At 41.9% G+C, this 14,297-nt stretch overlaps 1 protein-coding gene across 1 annotated transcript in view; it reads right to left on the bottom strand.

The window, feature by feature from the left end:
* Positions 1-12,592: 12,592 nt before the first annotated feature.
* Positions 12,593-14,297, bottom strand: part of ACER3 (alkaline ceramidase 3) — a 144,711-nt gene continuing 143,006 nt past the window's right edge. The window contains exon 11 of the mRNA XM_069553827.1: positions 12,593-13,965. Within this exon, the coding sequence (XP_069409928.1) occupies positions 13,912-13,965 (54 nt within the window). The 3' untranslated portion in view covers positions 12,593-13,911. The remainder of the gene's footprint in view (positions 13,966-14,297) is intronic.

Raw genomic sequence — 14,297 nt, 5'->3', positions numbered from 1 at the left:
ATGAAGAAAAAAGGATCTTAGAAATCCACTGCGGCTGAGACGTACCCAGTGTGCCTACTGCAGAGAGGATGGGGATTGGAAAGGGGAGTGTCCATATTGCCCTAAGGGAAGGCGTATGAAGACCCCTACACCTGCTCCCTTTGTGTTAGTCCTGGGTGACTGGGACTGATGATGCCTAGGAGCTCAAGAAACCCCCGTGAATGGTGAGATCCAAATCACTTCTCTTGACCCTTGGGTGACTCTATAAATAGGAGGTAAGGATGTGAACTTCCTCTTGAACATGGGGGGCTGCCTTCTCTGTCCCCTCTTTCTGATTAGGACCTTTAGACTCCCTGACTAAAATGGTGACAGGGGTAGATGGAAAACCCCAAAGCAAAAATTTTACTAAGCCCCTCCATTGTAAGGTGGTCAACTGGCAAGGGATCCACCCCTTCTTTTTTTTTTAATTTTTATTTTTACTTTATTTTACTTTACAATACTGTATTGGTTTTGCCATACATTGACATGAATCCACCACGGGTGTACATGCGATCCCAAACATGAACCCCCCTCCCACCTCCCTCCCCACAACATCCCTCTGGGTCATCCCTGTGCACCAGCCCCAAGCATGCTGTATCCTGCATCAGACATTATGCATCCCCGGTTGCCCCGCTTCCCTACTGGGGAGAGACCTTCTTTGCCGCCTCCAGACAAGAGTGACTTGGGGAAAGCTAGAAACTGATAGTTTCCTTTGTCTGGTATCTGAATATATGCAGTCAGACATAGAAAAGGAGGAGTCCTTTCCTTTCTTAGATGAGGTCATTCCCCAAGTGTGGGATATCTCCAGCCCTGATCTAGCCATAAATGTTCCATCAGTGAAGATTCTCCTGAGGCCAAATGCTCCCTACCCTTGGAAAAGACAATATCCCTTAAAACCAGAAGCTCTTGAGGGTCTTAGACCATTAGTAAACAAATACCGGAATACTGGAATTCTAATCACCTGTGAGTCTCCCTGCAACACTCCAATCTTGCCTGTTAAGAAACTGGATGGATCTCATCAATTCGTCCAGGATCCAAGAGTGGTTAACGAAGCTGTGGTCCCCATCCACCCCATAGTCCTGAACCCGTATACCCTCCTATCCCAAGTCGCAGGAAATGCTAAGTACTTCTCAGTCTTGGATCTTAAGAATGCTTTTTTTTTTTTGCATTCCTCTCCATTCCAAATCCCAAAAGCCCTTTGCCTTTGAGTGGCGGGGCCTGGGAACAAGGGAGGTCATACAACTTTGCTGGACTCGACTACCACAAGGGTTTAGGGACAGCCCTCATATTTTGGGGACTTCCCTGGGGAGAGAACTAAGAGAATTAACCTTAACAAACAGTAATCTAATATAGTATGTAGATGACTTTCTCATAGCTAGCCCAGATTTTACCAGCTCTCAAATGGATACTATTAAAACTTTAAATTTCCTCTGTGAAAAGGGTTATTGAGTATCCCCCAAAAAGCTCAATTAGTTTAACACAAGTAAGATAACTTGGATTTATAATTACAGAAGAGGGGAAAAGAATGGTCAACCCCCAGAGGAAATCCCTCATCATAAATATCCCATAACCCGAAACAAAAAAACAGCTTAGGGGATTTTTAGGAATGACTGGGTTTTGTCAGATCTGGATTCCTGGTTATGGGAATCTGGCCCGACCTCTATATGAAAAATTAAGGGGGAAAGAGGAAGAGCCGCTTGACTGGGATGAGACCTGCAAGGTTGCCTTTAATGCCCTGAGAGAATCTCTATCACACTGGCCTAAACCCAGCTTTAGGCCTCTTGAACCTGGAAAAGCCTTTCAGGTTGTATGTCTCTGAAAGGGTAGGAACTACTCTTGGGATGTTAGGGCAAATGATGGGGGCTGTATTACAACCCATGGCTTACCTCTCAAAACAACTAGACAAGGCCTCCAGGCAGTAGCGGCCACAGCTCTCATGGTTAAAGAGGCATCAAAGCTGACCCTGGGTCAGCCCACCACAGTGTATATGCAAGGTCACCAGGTGCAAGCAGTCTTGGAAACTAAAGGGGATAGATGGATGACAGGGGGAAGGATCCCTCAATACCAAGCCCTCCTCCTTGACACTACAGAAATAAAATTAAGGGTCTGTCTGACTTTAAATCCAGCCACTTTAATGCCAGATCCCCAGGCTTACCCCTTGATTACCAATGCATGCAAATCATAGACAATTTATACTCTTCTCGCCCTGACCTATCTGAGACATCTTTATCTGACCCAGAGGAAGAATGGTACACAGATGGCGGCAGTTTTGTAGAAAAACGAGAGAGGTAAGCAGGATATGTTGTAGTGAGCCTAGAAGAAACTAGAGAAAATAGGTCTCCTCCCCCAGGCACCTCAGCTCAGAAAGCTTAACTTTTTGCCCTGACAAGAGCTTTGGAATTAGGGGAAGGAAACAGGATTAATGTGTGTACAGACTCTAAGTATGCTTTCCTCATCCTGCATGCCCATGCAGCAATTTGGAAGGAAAGAGGGATGCTCAGTACTCAAAACTCTATTAAACACAAAGAGCTCATTCTTAGGCTCCAGGAGGTGGTCAAACTTCCTGCTAAATTAGCTGTCATCCACTACAAGGGTCCCCAAAAGGGACAAGAAAAGGAGGCCCAGGTAAACAGGAAAGCTGATCAGGAGGCAAAATGAGCCACTAGGGAAGCTACCCGTCACTGCTATCTGCCCCTTTTCCCCGAGGAAACCCTGACTCCAAATTATACCCAAGAGGAACATTCCCAATATCCTGAGTGGGGCTGGCAGCTTTGGTCACATGGGTGGTTCCAGACTGATCAGGCCCAATAATACTCCCTGATTCTCAGGTTTGGAAAATTACTAACTCCCTACATAAAAGTACCCATTTTGGAAGAGATAATCTGGAAACCTTGCTCAAGCTCATTCTCTACCACCCTCAGTTGGCTAAAGTTGTTCAGCATGTCACACAGAATTGTGATACCTGCCTAAGAAATAATTCAAAAACCAGACCCTTGCCACCCTCTCTAAATAAACTTGTCCAACATCGGGGATCATACCCAGGTGAGGACTGGCAGGTGGATTTTACATCCATGCCAAAGACCCCCGGGTTCTCTTACTTGCTAGTCTTTGTTGACACATTCACAGGATGGACTGAAGTATTCCCTACTAGGACACAGAGATCTACCGAAGGCTGTAAAGCTCTGCTGAAGGAGATAGTACCTAGGTTTGGGCTGCCTCAATCACTTCAGAGAAACAATGGGCCCTCATTTATAGCCATGATATCCCAGAACCTGGCCACAGGCTTAGGAATCAAATACCGCCTCCACTCATCCTGGTGGCCTCAAGCCTCAAGGAAGGTGGAGAGAGCCAACCAGACTCTTAAAAGGGCTCTGGCCAAACTATGTCAAGAAACACTTATAAATGGATCCATATGCTACCCATTGCTCTCATGAGGTTACAGGAAGCCCCCAAACGACCACTATTATTAAGCCCTTATGAAATATGGACGTCCATTCTTAACTTCTGACTTTTTGGACATCAATGCACTCCTAAAGCATATAATTGACCTGGGAAGGTTTCAACAAGAACTCCGATGATATGGAGAACAGATCCTCCCTAGACCACAGGAGGACTTGAAAAATCCCCAAGCAGAGCCAGGGGACCAAGTATTAGTAAAGACTTGGCAAGAGAAAGGGAGTCCAAGCTAGCTGTCTGAGAAATGGACAGGACCGTATCAGGTTGTTCTAGTAACCTCAACTGCTGTAAAAGTAAAGGGTCTATCTGCCTGGGTCCACAATTCTAGAATAAAACCCTATGGCTTACAGGAGGGGGAAATGGGGACTGAGACTCCAAACCCGGAGGACAACTATTCCTGTGAACCTGTTGAAGACCTCAGACTCTTGTTCAGGCAGAACCCATCAAACCTCCCTCAGATAAGTAAATCATCCTATGATGTTCCTCCTCTTCCTGATCATGCCTCCCTGCACAGCTATTAATCCCTCCCTTAAAGATGCTTATATGCTTGCAAACCACACTGCTTCTTAATCAACCTAACCACCCCTTGCTGGATCTGCATTAGCAGCAGAAGTTGGGGACTATGTGCAATGTGCAATGGCCCACCCTTCCAGCCCAGCTACATGCTATCACCCAATGCACTGTGTCAGGTCATGGTTTGGCCCTTTGGGTAAAAGGGTAAGAAAACGCCACGCTTTGGTATCAGCAACAGCTGTATGTATTTACTCCCATGATAACGTCTGCAATCCCAGCCAAGCCCTTATTTTCTCTCTTGACTAACAACCCCCAAGTGACCTTCCCTATCTGTCTCAAAAGTGACTCCTGAACAGGGGTGTCTATGAGAAATCTAGACAACTCTTGATGTGGGGTAACCTTCACTGTTAGAACTGATGGAGAAAACCTGGATCTAGAAATTGCTCTGGGGTATTACGATTTAGCCCAAAGTCTGGGAACTAGAAGTTCTGGCAGAACTGACATGCTATACCTATCCCTGAGCATGAGGCTCTCTTCGAATGCTGTTAACCAGTTTGGAAAATCCATGTTCTGTTCTGGATGACCAAAAAACCACACCTGATCATCCTAGTTTCTAAATTGGACAAGCAACTCTGACCTCTGTTATTCCGTTGCAGGGATCCCCACCCCTGAAAACCTAACCTATGGTGGGAAACTGAACAAAATGCCCTCATTGCTGCTGGTTTTGCAGCAAGTGGGGTGATGATCTCTTCCCAGTTGCTGAAGGACTGCCCCTGTTCCATTATACCATGTTCCACTTGTAAGGCAGACGGATATCCTGTTCCACTTTGGCAAACTCATTTTATTTGTTATCCCTGTCCCCTTTTTGATCAGGAACTTGCTCCCTAGAGTATGTCATGCCCCACATAGATCTGGTCTGGAGTAACACCTTCTTGCCCTTACCAGTATCATCCCACCAGAGGATATGTCATGTGGTAGTACTTACCCCCATGTCTCTGGCATTAGGACTCACAGCTGGTTTGATAGGCACTGCACTGAGGGAACTTCTTTACATAAATCTCAGCAGCTTTTGACCAACACTGCTGTATCCATAGAAAAAACTGCGAGGACCCTCCAATGTCTAGAATCCCAGTTAGACTCCCTAGCTGCAATGGTCCTACAAAATGGTCAGGCCCTAGATTTACTGACTGCAGGGCAGGGTGGGTGGGACATGCCTTTCCCCATGATGAATGAGGAACTAAGGATCAAATAAAATCAAGAAACAGGATGCTGGCCCCAGATAAGTGAGCTACATATGAAAGAAATGATTTCAGTAATAAGCCCAGAAGCTTGCATCTTCCCATACACAGAAAAGCACTAAATTCCTTGGGATATAGTGTTTTCCTTTAGTTCAGTTCAGTTGCTCAGTTGTCTCTGACTCTTTACAACCCCATGCTGCACACCCGGCTTCCCTGTCCATCACCAACTCCTGGAGCTTGCCCAAACCCATGTCCATTGAGTCAGTGATGCCATCCAACCATTCCATCCTCTCTTGTCCCTTTCTCCTCCTGTGTTCAATCTTTCCCAGCATCAGGGACTTTTCCAAGGAGTCAGTTCTTCACATCAAGGTACTAGAGCTTCAGCTTCAGCATCAGTCCTTCCAATGAATATTTTCAGGACTGATTTCCTTTAGGTTTGACTGGTTTGATCTCTTTTCAGTGGAAGGAACTCTCAAGAGTCTTCTTCAACACCGTGGTTTGAAAGCATCAATTCTTTGACGCTCAGCTTTCTTTATGGTCCAACTCTCACATCTATACATGACTATTGGAAAAACCATAGCTTTGACTAGATGGACCTTTTGTCAGTAATGTCTTAGCTTTTTAATACACTGTCTAGGTTTGTAATTCTTTCTCTCAAGGAGCAAGAATCTTCTAGTTTTATGGGTGCAGTCACCATCTGCAGTGATTTTGGAGCCCAAGAAAATATAAATATAATATATATATATATAAATATAAAAATATATATAAAGTCCCTCACTGTTTCCATTGTTTACCCGTTTATTTGCCATGAAGTGATGGGACTAGATGCCATATCTTAGTTACTGATATTTCTCCCTGCAATCTTGACTGCAGCTTGTGCTTCATCCAGTCTGGCATTTCGCATGATGTATTCTGCAAAAAAGTTAAATAAGTAGGGTGACAATATACAGCTTTGACGTACTACTTTCCTAATTTGGAACCAGCCCATTGTTCCATGTCGGGTTGCAACTGTTGCTTCTTGACTTGCATACAGATTTCTCAAGAGGCAGGTCAAGTGGTCTGGTATTCCCATCTCTTGAAGAATTTTCCACAGTTTGTTGTGATCCATGCAGTCAAAGACTTTGACATAGTCAATGAAGCAGATGTTCTTCTGGAATTCTCTTGCTTTTTCTATGGTCCAACAGATGTTGTCAATTTGATCTCTGGTTCCTCTGCCTTTCCAAAATCTAGCTTGGACATCGGGAGTTCTTTGTTAATGTCCTGTTGAAGCCTGGCTTGGAGAATTTTGAGCATTACTTTACTGGTGTGTGAGATGAGTGCAATTCTGCAGTAGCTTGAACATTCTTTGGCATTGCCTTTCTTTGGGATTGGAATGAAAACTGACCTTTTCCAGTCCTGTGACCACTGCTGAGTTTTCCAAATTTGCTGGCATATTGAGTGCAGCACTTTCACAGCATCATCTTTCAGGATTTGAAATAGCTCAACTGGAATGCCATCACCTCCACTAGCTTTGTTCTTAGTGATGCTTCCTAAGGCCCACTTGACTTCGTACTCCAGGATGTCTGGCTCTAGGGGAGTGACCACACCATCATGGTTATCTGGGTCATTAAGATCTTTTTTGTATAGCTCTTCTGTGTATTCTTGCCACCTTTTCTTCTTATCTGCTGCTTCTGTTTTCCCATACATAGAAAAGCACTAAATTCCTTGAGATATCTGGTTTTCCTTAATCAACAATAATCTTTCATGTTCAGACCACCTGCCCCCCTCCCCTTTGTTGCAAACTTCTATATAACCTGACTCCTTCCCTTGCCTCCTTAGGGCAGTTTCTCTAATCAAGATGCTCTCTCCCAGGCTTGAAGTCCTGAACATTCCCACTGAATAAAACAACTCTCTACTTTCAGGTTGTAACTATATTTCTTAAGTTCACACACACACACACACACACACACACACACACACACACACACACAGAGACTTCCATAGTGTATAAATGTAAAACTAGAGGTTGAAATTCCCTCTCTGTTAAAAGGACAAAGTTTCTTAGATTATCGGTCTGTATTGAATGAGACAATATAATTACTGTCACTTTGGTCACATGGTTAAGTAATTTTTCACAGTGACCTATTTAATTAAACATTTAAAACTTTTAACAACTTCTTCAAATCAAATTCTAAATTAAGTCTTCTTGACCTCTGACTCAGATTTCCCAGAGGGTTCCTGGAAACTCTTAAAAGGATTTGTTCTCTCACCTTGTAAAATGAGAAGTATTAAACTAATTAGATTTATTTGATATGTTAAATAAATGCTTTGCATGGCAAGCATTAGCAAATAAGTGATAATGCTTTCTAGATTACACTTTCCCTAGATTATAATTCTATGGCTATGTTATTAATATAAGAATTTTGGCAACTGTACAAAATTTCTAGAAATTTGTTAATGTCATAGCTATCCATGTTGTGTCCTATCATAACTCCACTTATCTTGAAATGTTTAATGTCACAGAGACAGCCAAATTTCCTTCTCAAATGCATTATAATGAACTTTTATCAGACCTTCAACCACAGCCGTTTTAAACCTTTTGTCAGTCACAGATACTGTTTTACTCTGATGCCTTCCTGAAAACACTGGTAATCAGCTATAGGACTCACTTTCAGCAATACCTTCTCAGAAATCTGTGGAAAAAGACTATAACAGGTACTCTGGCTTATATAACTTTATATACAGGGTTATATTACTTTAAGATCATACCACTATACTGAATAAAGATTTCCAGAACTAATGGAGAAGCTCATGGGTTCATGAAATTGCTAACAGAAATCAAGGAATGCCTGAATTTATCACATGGAACTAAATAGACTGATGAAGAATGATTCCTTCTATGACTTTTGCTTAGAATATTCCTGGTTCTTTAATGTTCTATCTTCTAGATTTAAGGGACCCCTTTTCTCTTGAGCTATCTAGAGTTTAAAGCAATTTAGTAGATTATATCTTTGTAAGCAGAAATAAAACATTTCTCTTTTCTCCCTGACTGAATCCTCAGAAATTTGGAGAAAACGCTTATTGAATATTTATTTTCATGGCAATATAGTTATTTGAATAAATTCAACAAGAATTTGTTCTCCTTGTAACAGGACACAATTGGAAACACTAATTATATTACCAAGGTTTTGACTGGAATGTCGTATTTGAGGATGGTGTACATAACTATGACTAGTTTTAAGGAACTAAGGTTGACTTTAAGTAGCCAATGCTTCTTGGAAAATTGGCCCAGGACCTGGTTTACAGGAGTCTTAGCTTTACAGGTGAAAAAAGAAAGCCACTTCCTGGCAGGCCGTGGCAGCTTAGGATATTTGAGGTACCTGAAGAAGGAGGTATTCATCTACATGTGCAGGTATGCAAGAGAAGTCTAATAGCAAGTTCTTACCTTGGATTTCATCTCAAGGCTTTCAAAAGTCCCAGCTGGGATTTCTAACAAAAGTTCAAAAGGTCTATGTCTTCAATTACCATTCCTTATGCACTTATATAAATAATCAGGCTAAGTTTGATGAGGCTAGACTCATCTTGCAAACAAAAAGTCTTACCTTGATTATCTATGATAGAAATGGGGGGGGGGATTATGGAATTAAATCATGTATTCCTGTAATTGCTGACTTTCAACGCTCCCTGAAAGGAGCTCAGGGTGGAGAACAGAAATGAGGGACTCTGTGCTCTGGGAAAAACTGGCAGAACAGATCTTCAGATGGTTAGGTATTTTCAGGAGCCAAGTTAATGCGCCCAATTCTTGTATTCCTCATATCTAGAAAAGCACTAACATCCTTCATGGTGACATCTGCTTCTTGTGAGTAGCAGAAACCTAAGGGGGGTGGAAAGTGCTTGGTTCCAAGTACTCTCCCTTCACCAAAATCACACATATACTGACTTTCCCCTCCATCTCTTTGGACTAGTTTCTCAGAGCTATCTAAAATGCTGTCTCCTAGGCTGTAGTCCTCATTTTGCCTCCAGTAAAACTTAACTCACAGTTCTTGAATCTTTTCCTGGGAGTTTCAGTGCCACATCTAAAACCACATTGTCAGAGAACTAGCATATCTCTCACCTATTCTCCCAAGGGCCTATTTATCTTTCCCTAAACATCATTTGTTTTCCCCTAAGTGCCCTTTTCTGCAGTCCCCTTCTCTTATTAAGATGGTAAGTTGCAAATTCTTCAAGACATATTTTACTCTGAACCCCAGTTTACATATGTAAAACTTGTCATTTCTCTTGCTAATCAGTCCTTTGTCAGTTTATTTCACAGGCCACCACCAACTGAATCTAAGAGGGTAGACAGAGGAGAGGCTTTCCCTCACTACTGGAGAAACCAAGTCCAGGGGTATGCTCTCATAAACCTCATCAATACTGGCAGCTTCTCCCTATCTAGTAACTACAATTAGACATAAAATAAAAAAGTTCCCTTATTCTTAAAGGGAGTGCGGCTGTTTCAAAAATAGCATTGAAGTTTTCATTCAGATGGGTCTTGACTGTTTATTTCTAGCCCCCTCCACAATGGACTTCTAGCCAATTTTTAGTCATTATTTCTAAATATTTAGGGGCTTCCCTGGTGGCTCAGAGGTTAAAGCATCTGCCTGCAATGTGGGAGACCTGGGTTCGATCCCTGGGTCGGTAAGATTCCCCTGGAGAAGGAAATGGCAACCCACTCCAGTATTCTCGCCTGGAGAATCCCATGGACGGAGGAGCGTGGTGGGCTACAGTCCACGGGGTTGCAAAGAGTTGGACACGACTGACTGACTTCACTTCACTTCCAAATATTTACAGCATGATGAGTAAGCTGAAATTTTAGACAATGAAAAATAAGACAAAGTGTGGAGCCCTGTACCAAGGTCATGGAATAAAAATCTCTGGAACTGATCAAGCCCCATAGCAACTGTTGCCATGGGTGTCCAGATCTAAATCAGCCAGCTCCCTGACTTCATATTCCTTATAGCATCCTAACCAATCACCTAATGCCACCGTTCCAGTAGGAATTCTGTCTTGAGGTTATAAAAATTTGGCCACTAGCATGCAAAAGGGCTCTCTAGAGCTGACCCACTGTTCTAACAGCATCTTGCACTCTAATAAACTTTATTCTCCTCTCATTCTGCCTCATGTCTGGAAATTTTTCCAACCCATGCACCTACCACGACACAAAGTGATCAAACATGGTACTGATATGAAGTGAGCTTCCCTGACAGCTCAGTTGGTAAAGAATCCACCTGCAACGCAGGAGCCCCAGGTTCAATTTCTGGGTTGGGAAGATCACCTGAAGAAGGGATAGGCTACCCACTCCAGTATTCTTGGGCTTAACCTTGTGGCTCAGCTGGTAAAGAATCCGCCTGCAATGCAGGAGACCTGGGTTCGATCCCTGGGTTGGGAAGATCCCCTGGAGAAGGGAAAGGCTACCCACTCTAGTATTCTGGCCTGCAGCATTCATGGACTGTATAGTCTATGGGGTCGCAAAGAGTCGGACAGGACTGACAGACTTTCACTTTCACTGGTATGAAGCAACTTGAAGACAGAGGTAGATCTGCAAATTGCTACTTAGTTGCAAATTCCATTTAGAACTGGTGCTTTTTGAAACATCAGTTTTACATAAATGCTTGTCCAGTAGCACATCATAAACCACAGGGCTAGAATAATTTCTCTCCTGTAAATGTGGAATTGAGAGCTAAAACTGTTAAACTTAGCAACAGATGATTTTTTCAAGAGCAAAATAATACGCAATCCATAGGACTCATAAGAAAAACTTAAATTATTAGCCACCTCTCAAAGCAGAGGCATCACTTTGCTGACAAAGGTCCATATAGTCAAAGCTATGGTTTTTCCAGTAGTCATGTACAGATGTGAAAGCTGGACCATAAAGAAGACTGAGCACTGAAGAATTGATGCTTTTGAACTGTGGTGCAGAAGACTTTAGAGTCCCCTGGACTGTAAGGAGATCAAACCAGTCAATTCTAAAGGAAATCAACTAAATATTCATTGGAAGGACTGATGGTGAAGCTCCAATACTTTGGCCACATCATGCAAAGAGCTGACTCACTGGAAAAGACCCTAATGCTGGGAAAGACTGAGGGCAGGAGAAGGAGACGACAGAGGATGAGATGGTTGGATGGCATCACTGACTCAATGGACATGGATTTGGGTAAACTCTGGAAGTTGGTGATGGACAGGGAGGCCTGGCACACTACGGTTCATGGGGTCACAAAGAGTCGGAGAAGACTCAGGGACTGAACTGAACTGAACGGACTCATTTTTCTAAAATACAATTTGCTGTAGGGCTCATAGATGAGCACCTTTCACATTAAGTGATATATTCACAAAACATTCTTTACTCAGAAGAAAACAGGTTTCTTTTGGCACTCCCTAGTTAACAGGAAAGGGAACAGGAAATGAACAGACAATGTTAATAAAGGGAAGAGAAGTAGTAATATCCCAACCCTGTAATAATATAACCCAAAGTCCTAGAAGGGATAAAATAATTAAGCCACATTGAAATAAAGATGATTTAGCAGGATCACAAAGGTCATCAGTGTTTTTGTAATACTGATACTTGGGCACAGATACAAAGTTTTGTGTGCTAATACACAGATTGCTAAAAAGGGAGCCAGGTGTGAGACAAAAACTAACTTAGAAAATTAAAGAGCCTGATTTAGTCTCTGCTTTCTGTCCAACCCTTCTAAAATGTCTTCTGCTGAGCTTTCATGCTATTGTTTTCACAGCAGAAACAAGGGTGTTTGAAAAACTGTGTTATAGTCTCCAAGCTGCCGGACACTTTTATTCAACAAGAAATTATACGTGGCTGCGGTTGAAACAAAACAAGCTGCTCAAAAGGACCTCAGTATCAGGGTATGTTCTCTGTACCCTTAATCTGACCTTAATACTGTAGAACCTTAGTCTCACAGTGTCTTCCTGACACAAACAAGACAATGATATGAAACAAATTACTTATTCAAAAAATGTCAGATGGCTGACAGCCTAGGTAGTTGCACGTGAAATGCAGCCAGACGCCAGAATCTTGAGGCAGAAGAAAGAACAGTCTTACAGGCTTGTGTTGGTTCTGTTTAGTTTCCATTTTCCTAAGGCACAACCAAAGTTCTTTTAGATTTATACTCTGGTAAGTGTTTTTCTTGCTGGAGGATCATAAAAGCAGGTGGAAGTAACAGCCAATTGGCATGGTAAAGTAAGGAAAACAGGACTTGGACTAAAACTAAGGTCAGCAGGTGAAAAAAAACAACAAAATTTGTATTGGTTTTAAATTAGTACCAAAGTTTCCTACTGAACAACAGAAAAACAACAGAAGTGTCTTACACCTTTGCATAAGAAAAAAATGACTTTCCTTTGGAAGCTGTAGCTCAGAATTTAATCTGGGGTAATGATAACATGTAATAAAAACAATATGGATTTTACAATAATGTATAAGCACAGAAAAGTTGTAAAAATGCTAATGTACAGAGCTACAAATATGGTGATATATGAGCAAAGGGGTCAAATCAAGTTTTCACTCTAGGTAGGTGTTGTGTTTATGACAAGTGACTCAATTTGTTATACATTCAACTCCAATAGAATTAGCTGCCTTACAATGAGATTTCACTGCCGTATCGTAGCATTTTAATTTTTGGTAGTTCTGTTACAAGTTCAAGTAAGTTAGAGCTGTTTTCAATCCTTATGTCTATTTCCTTCTAAAAACATGAAGGAGCAGGTATTCTAATAAGCTTTATGTAAATAGAATCCTGATCATTTTAGCTCTAGTTAACTCCATGCATTTCCCTGGGCATAACTACTGACTCTCTGAAAACTGGAAAATATTTCATAATTTTAAAGTCAGAGTACAACAACATTTACTGGTAACCTCAAATAAGTTATTCTAGGAGGATGAAATGTGAGTAGGTGAGTCCACCAATCATGTTTGCCTAGCCATAAAAACAGTCACAACTTAAAGATCTGCAAAGATCAAAGGAAACAGGGCAACAACCTTTAACTGGCTGGAGGTGGGACATTCTACAGGTGTCCTGGCAGCCTTCATAAAGGGTAGAAGGTGACTGACTCACCCACTCCACTGGGCTGTGACCACACAGAGCCACTCCAGTGCCCACCATAAGTCTGGAATGTGACAAGTATAGAACCCAGAGGCAGGTCTGAGCTTGCTTACAACACTCTGACCATCACAGAGGCATATAATGACAAAAATATAAATCAAGGCTGATGCAGCTAAGTGCTGCCTCATAGCAGGCCAACTGGGTATGGGGTTTTGCTAGTCCTTAGCTGACTGTTTTCATTATTCAATCAAATATTAAGAAAAGTTCATATGCTAAGCCTTGGCAAAAAAAAGTTAACTTCCTATGATCAGCATAAACTGTTAACCTGTTAAGAGAAGCCCAATACTTCTAGCATTCGGGTATATACATACACATCATGTCTGTTTCTTTTTAAACATCTTAGAGTGAGGGTGAGGAGAAGGAAGACAAATGAGATAAAGACACAAGCTAAACATCCAACAAGTCCCATTCCTCATTCTCTGTGTGGCTGGCAGCATGTCACAAAGTCACTCCTTCGCTGTGATGGTCATAATACATCTGAACATGTAGATCTTTATTTCCTTGTTTGTTTGGCTAGGCCTAGGGTACGTGCTATTTTATTTTCTTGGTGTAACAATTCATCACTGCTTCCTGAGAGGCTCAAACAGGATCACTGGCCAGATTCCGAAGAGAAACTGTTTGGAAACAAGTTAGGACAAAATGAAAGAAGATAAAATTGTTCCATGCTATCCCTGAAAAAGAAGTCATAGGCTATGCCTACAGTGGTTTGTTAGTGGTTGCCCTGGTATTAATAACCAGAGCACAGCATATTCTTTCCAGGTCTGTACCATATCTCAGAAACAATTTTTATTTATTTAAATATATTAAGCATCTATTTTTTCAAGCATGGAGCTGGGCATTTAAATTCTCTCAGATGCTTAAACAGCTCTTCAACTTAGCTATTAACAGCTCCATTTTATTGCTGAAGACACTAAGGCTTGAAGAAAGGAGACTTGCCTAGGGTCAT

The sequence above is a fragment of the Ovis canadensis genome, chromosome 15 (assembly GCF_042477335.2).
Source record: "Ovis canadensis isolate MfBH-ARS-UI-01 breed Bighorn chromosome 15, ARS-UI_OviCan_v2, whole genome shotgun sequence".
Lineage (NCBI taxonomy): Eukaryota > Metazoa > Chordata > Mammalia > Artiodactyla > Bovidae > Ovis > Ovis canadensis.
This window is presented reverse-complemented; position numbering and strand designations above follow the sequence as displayed.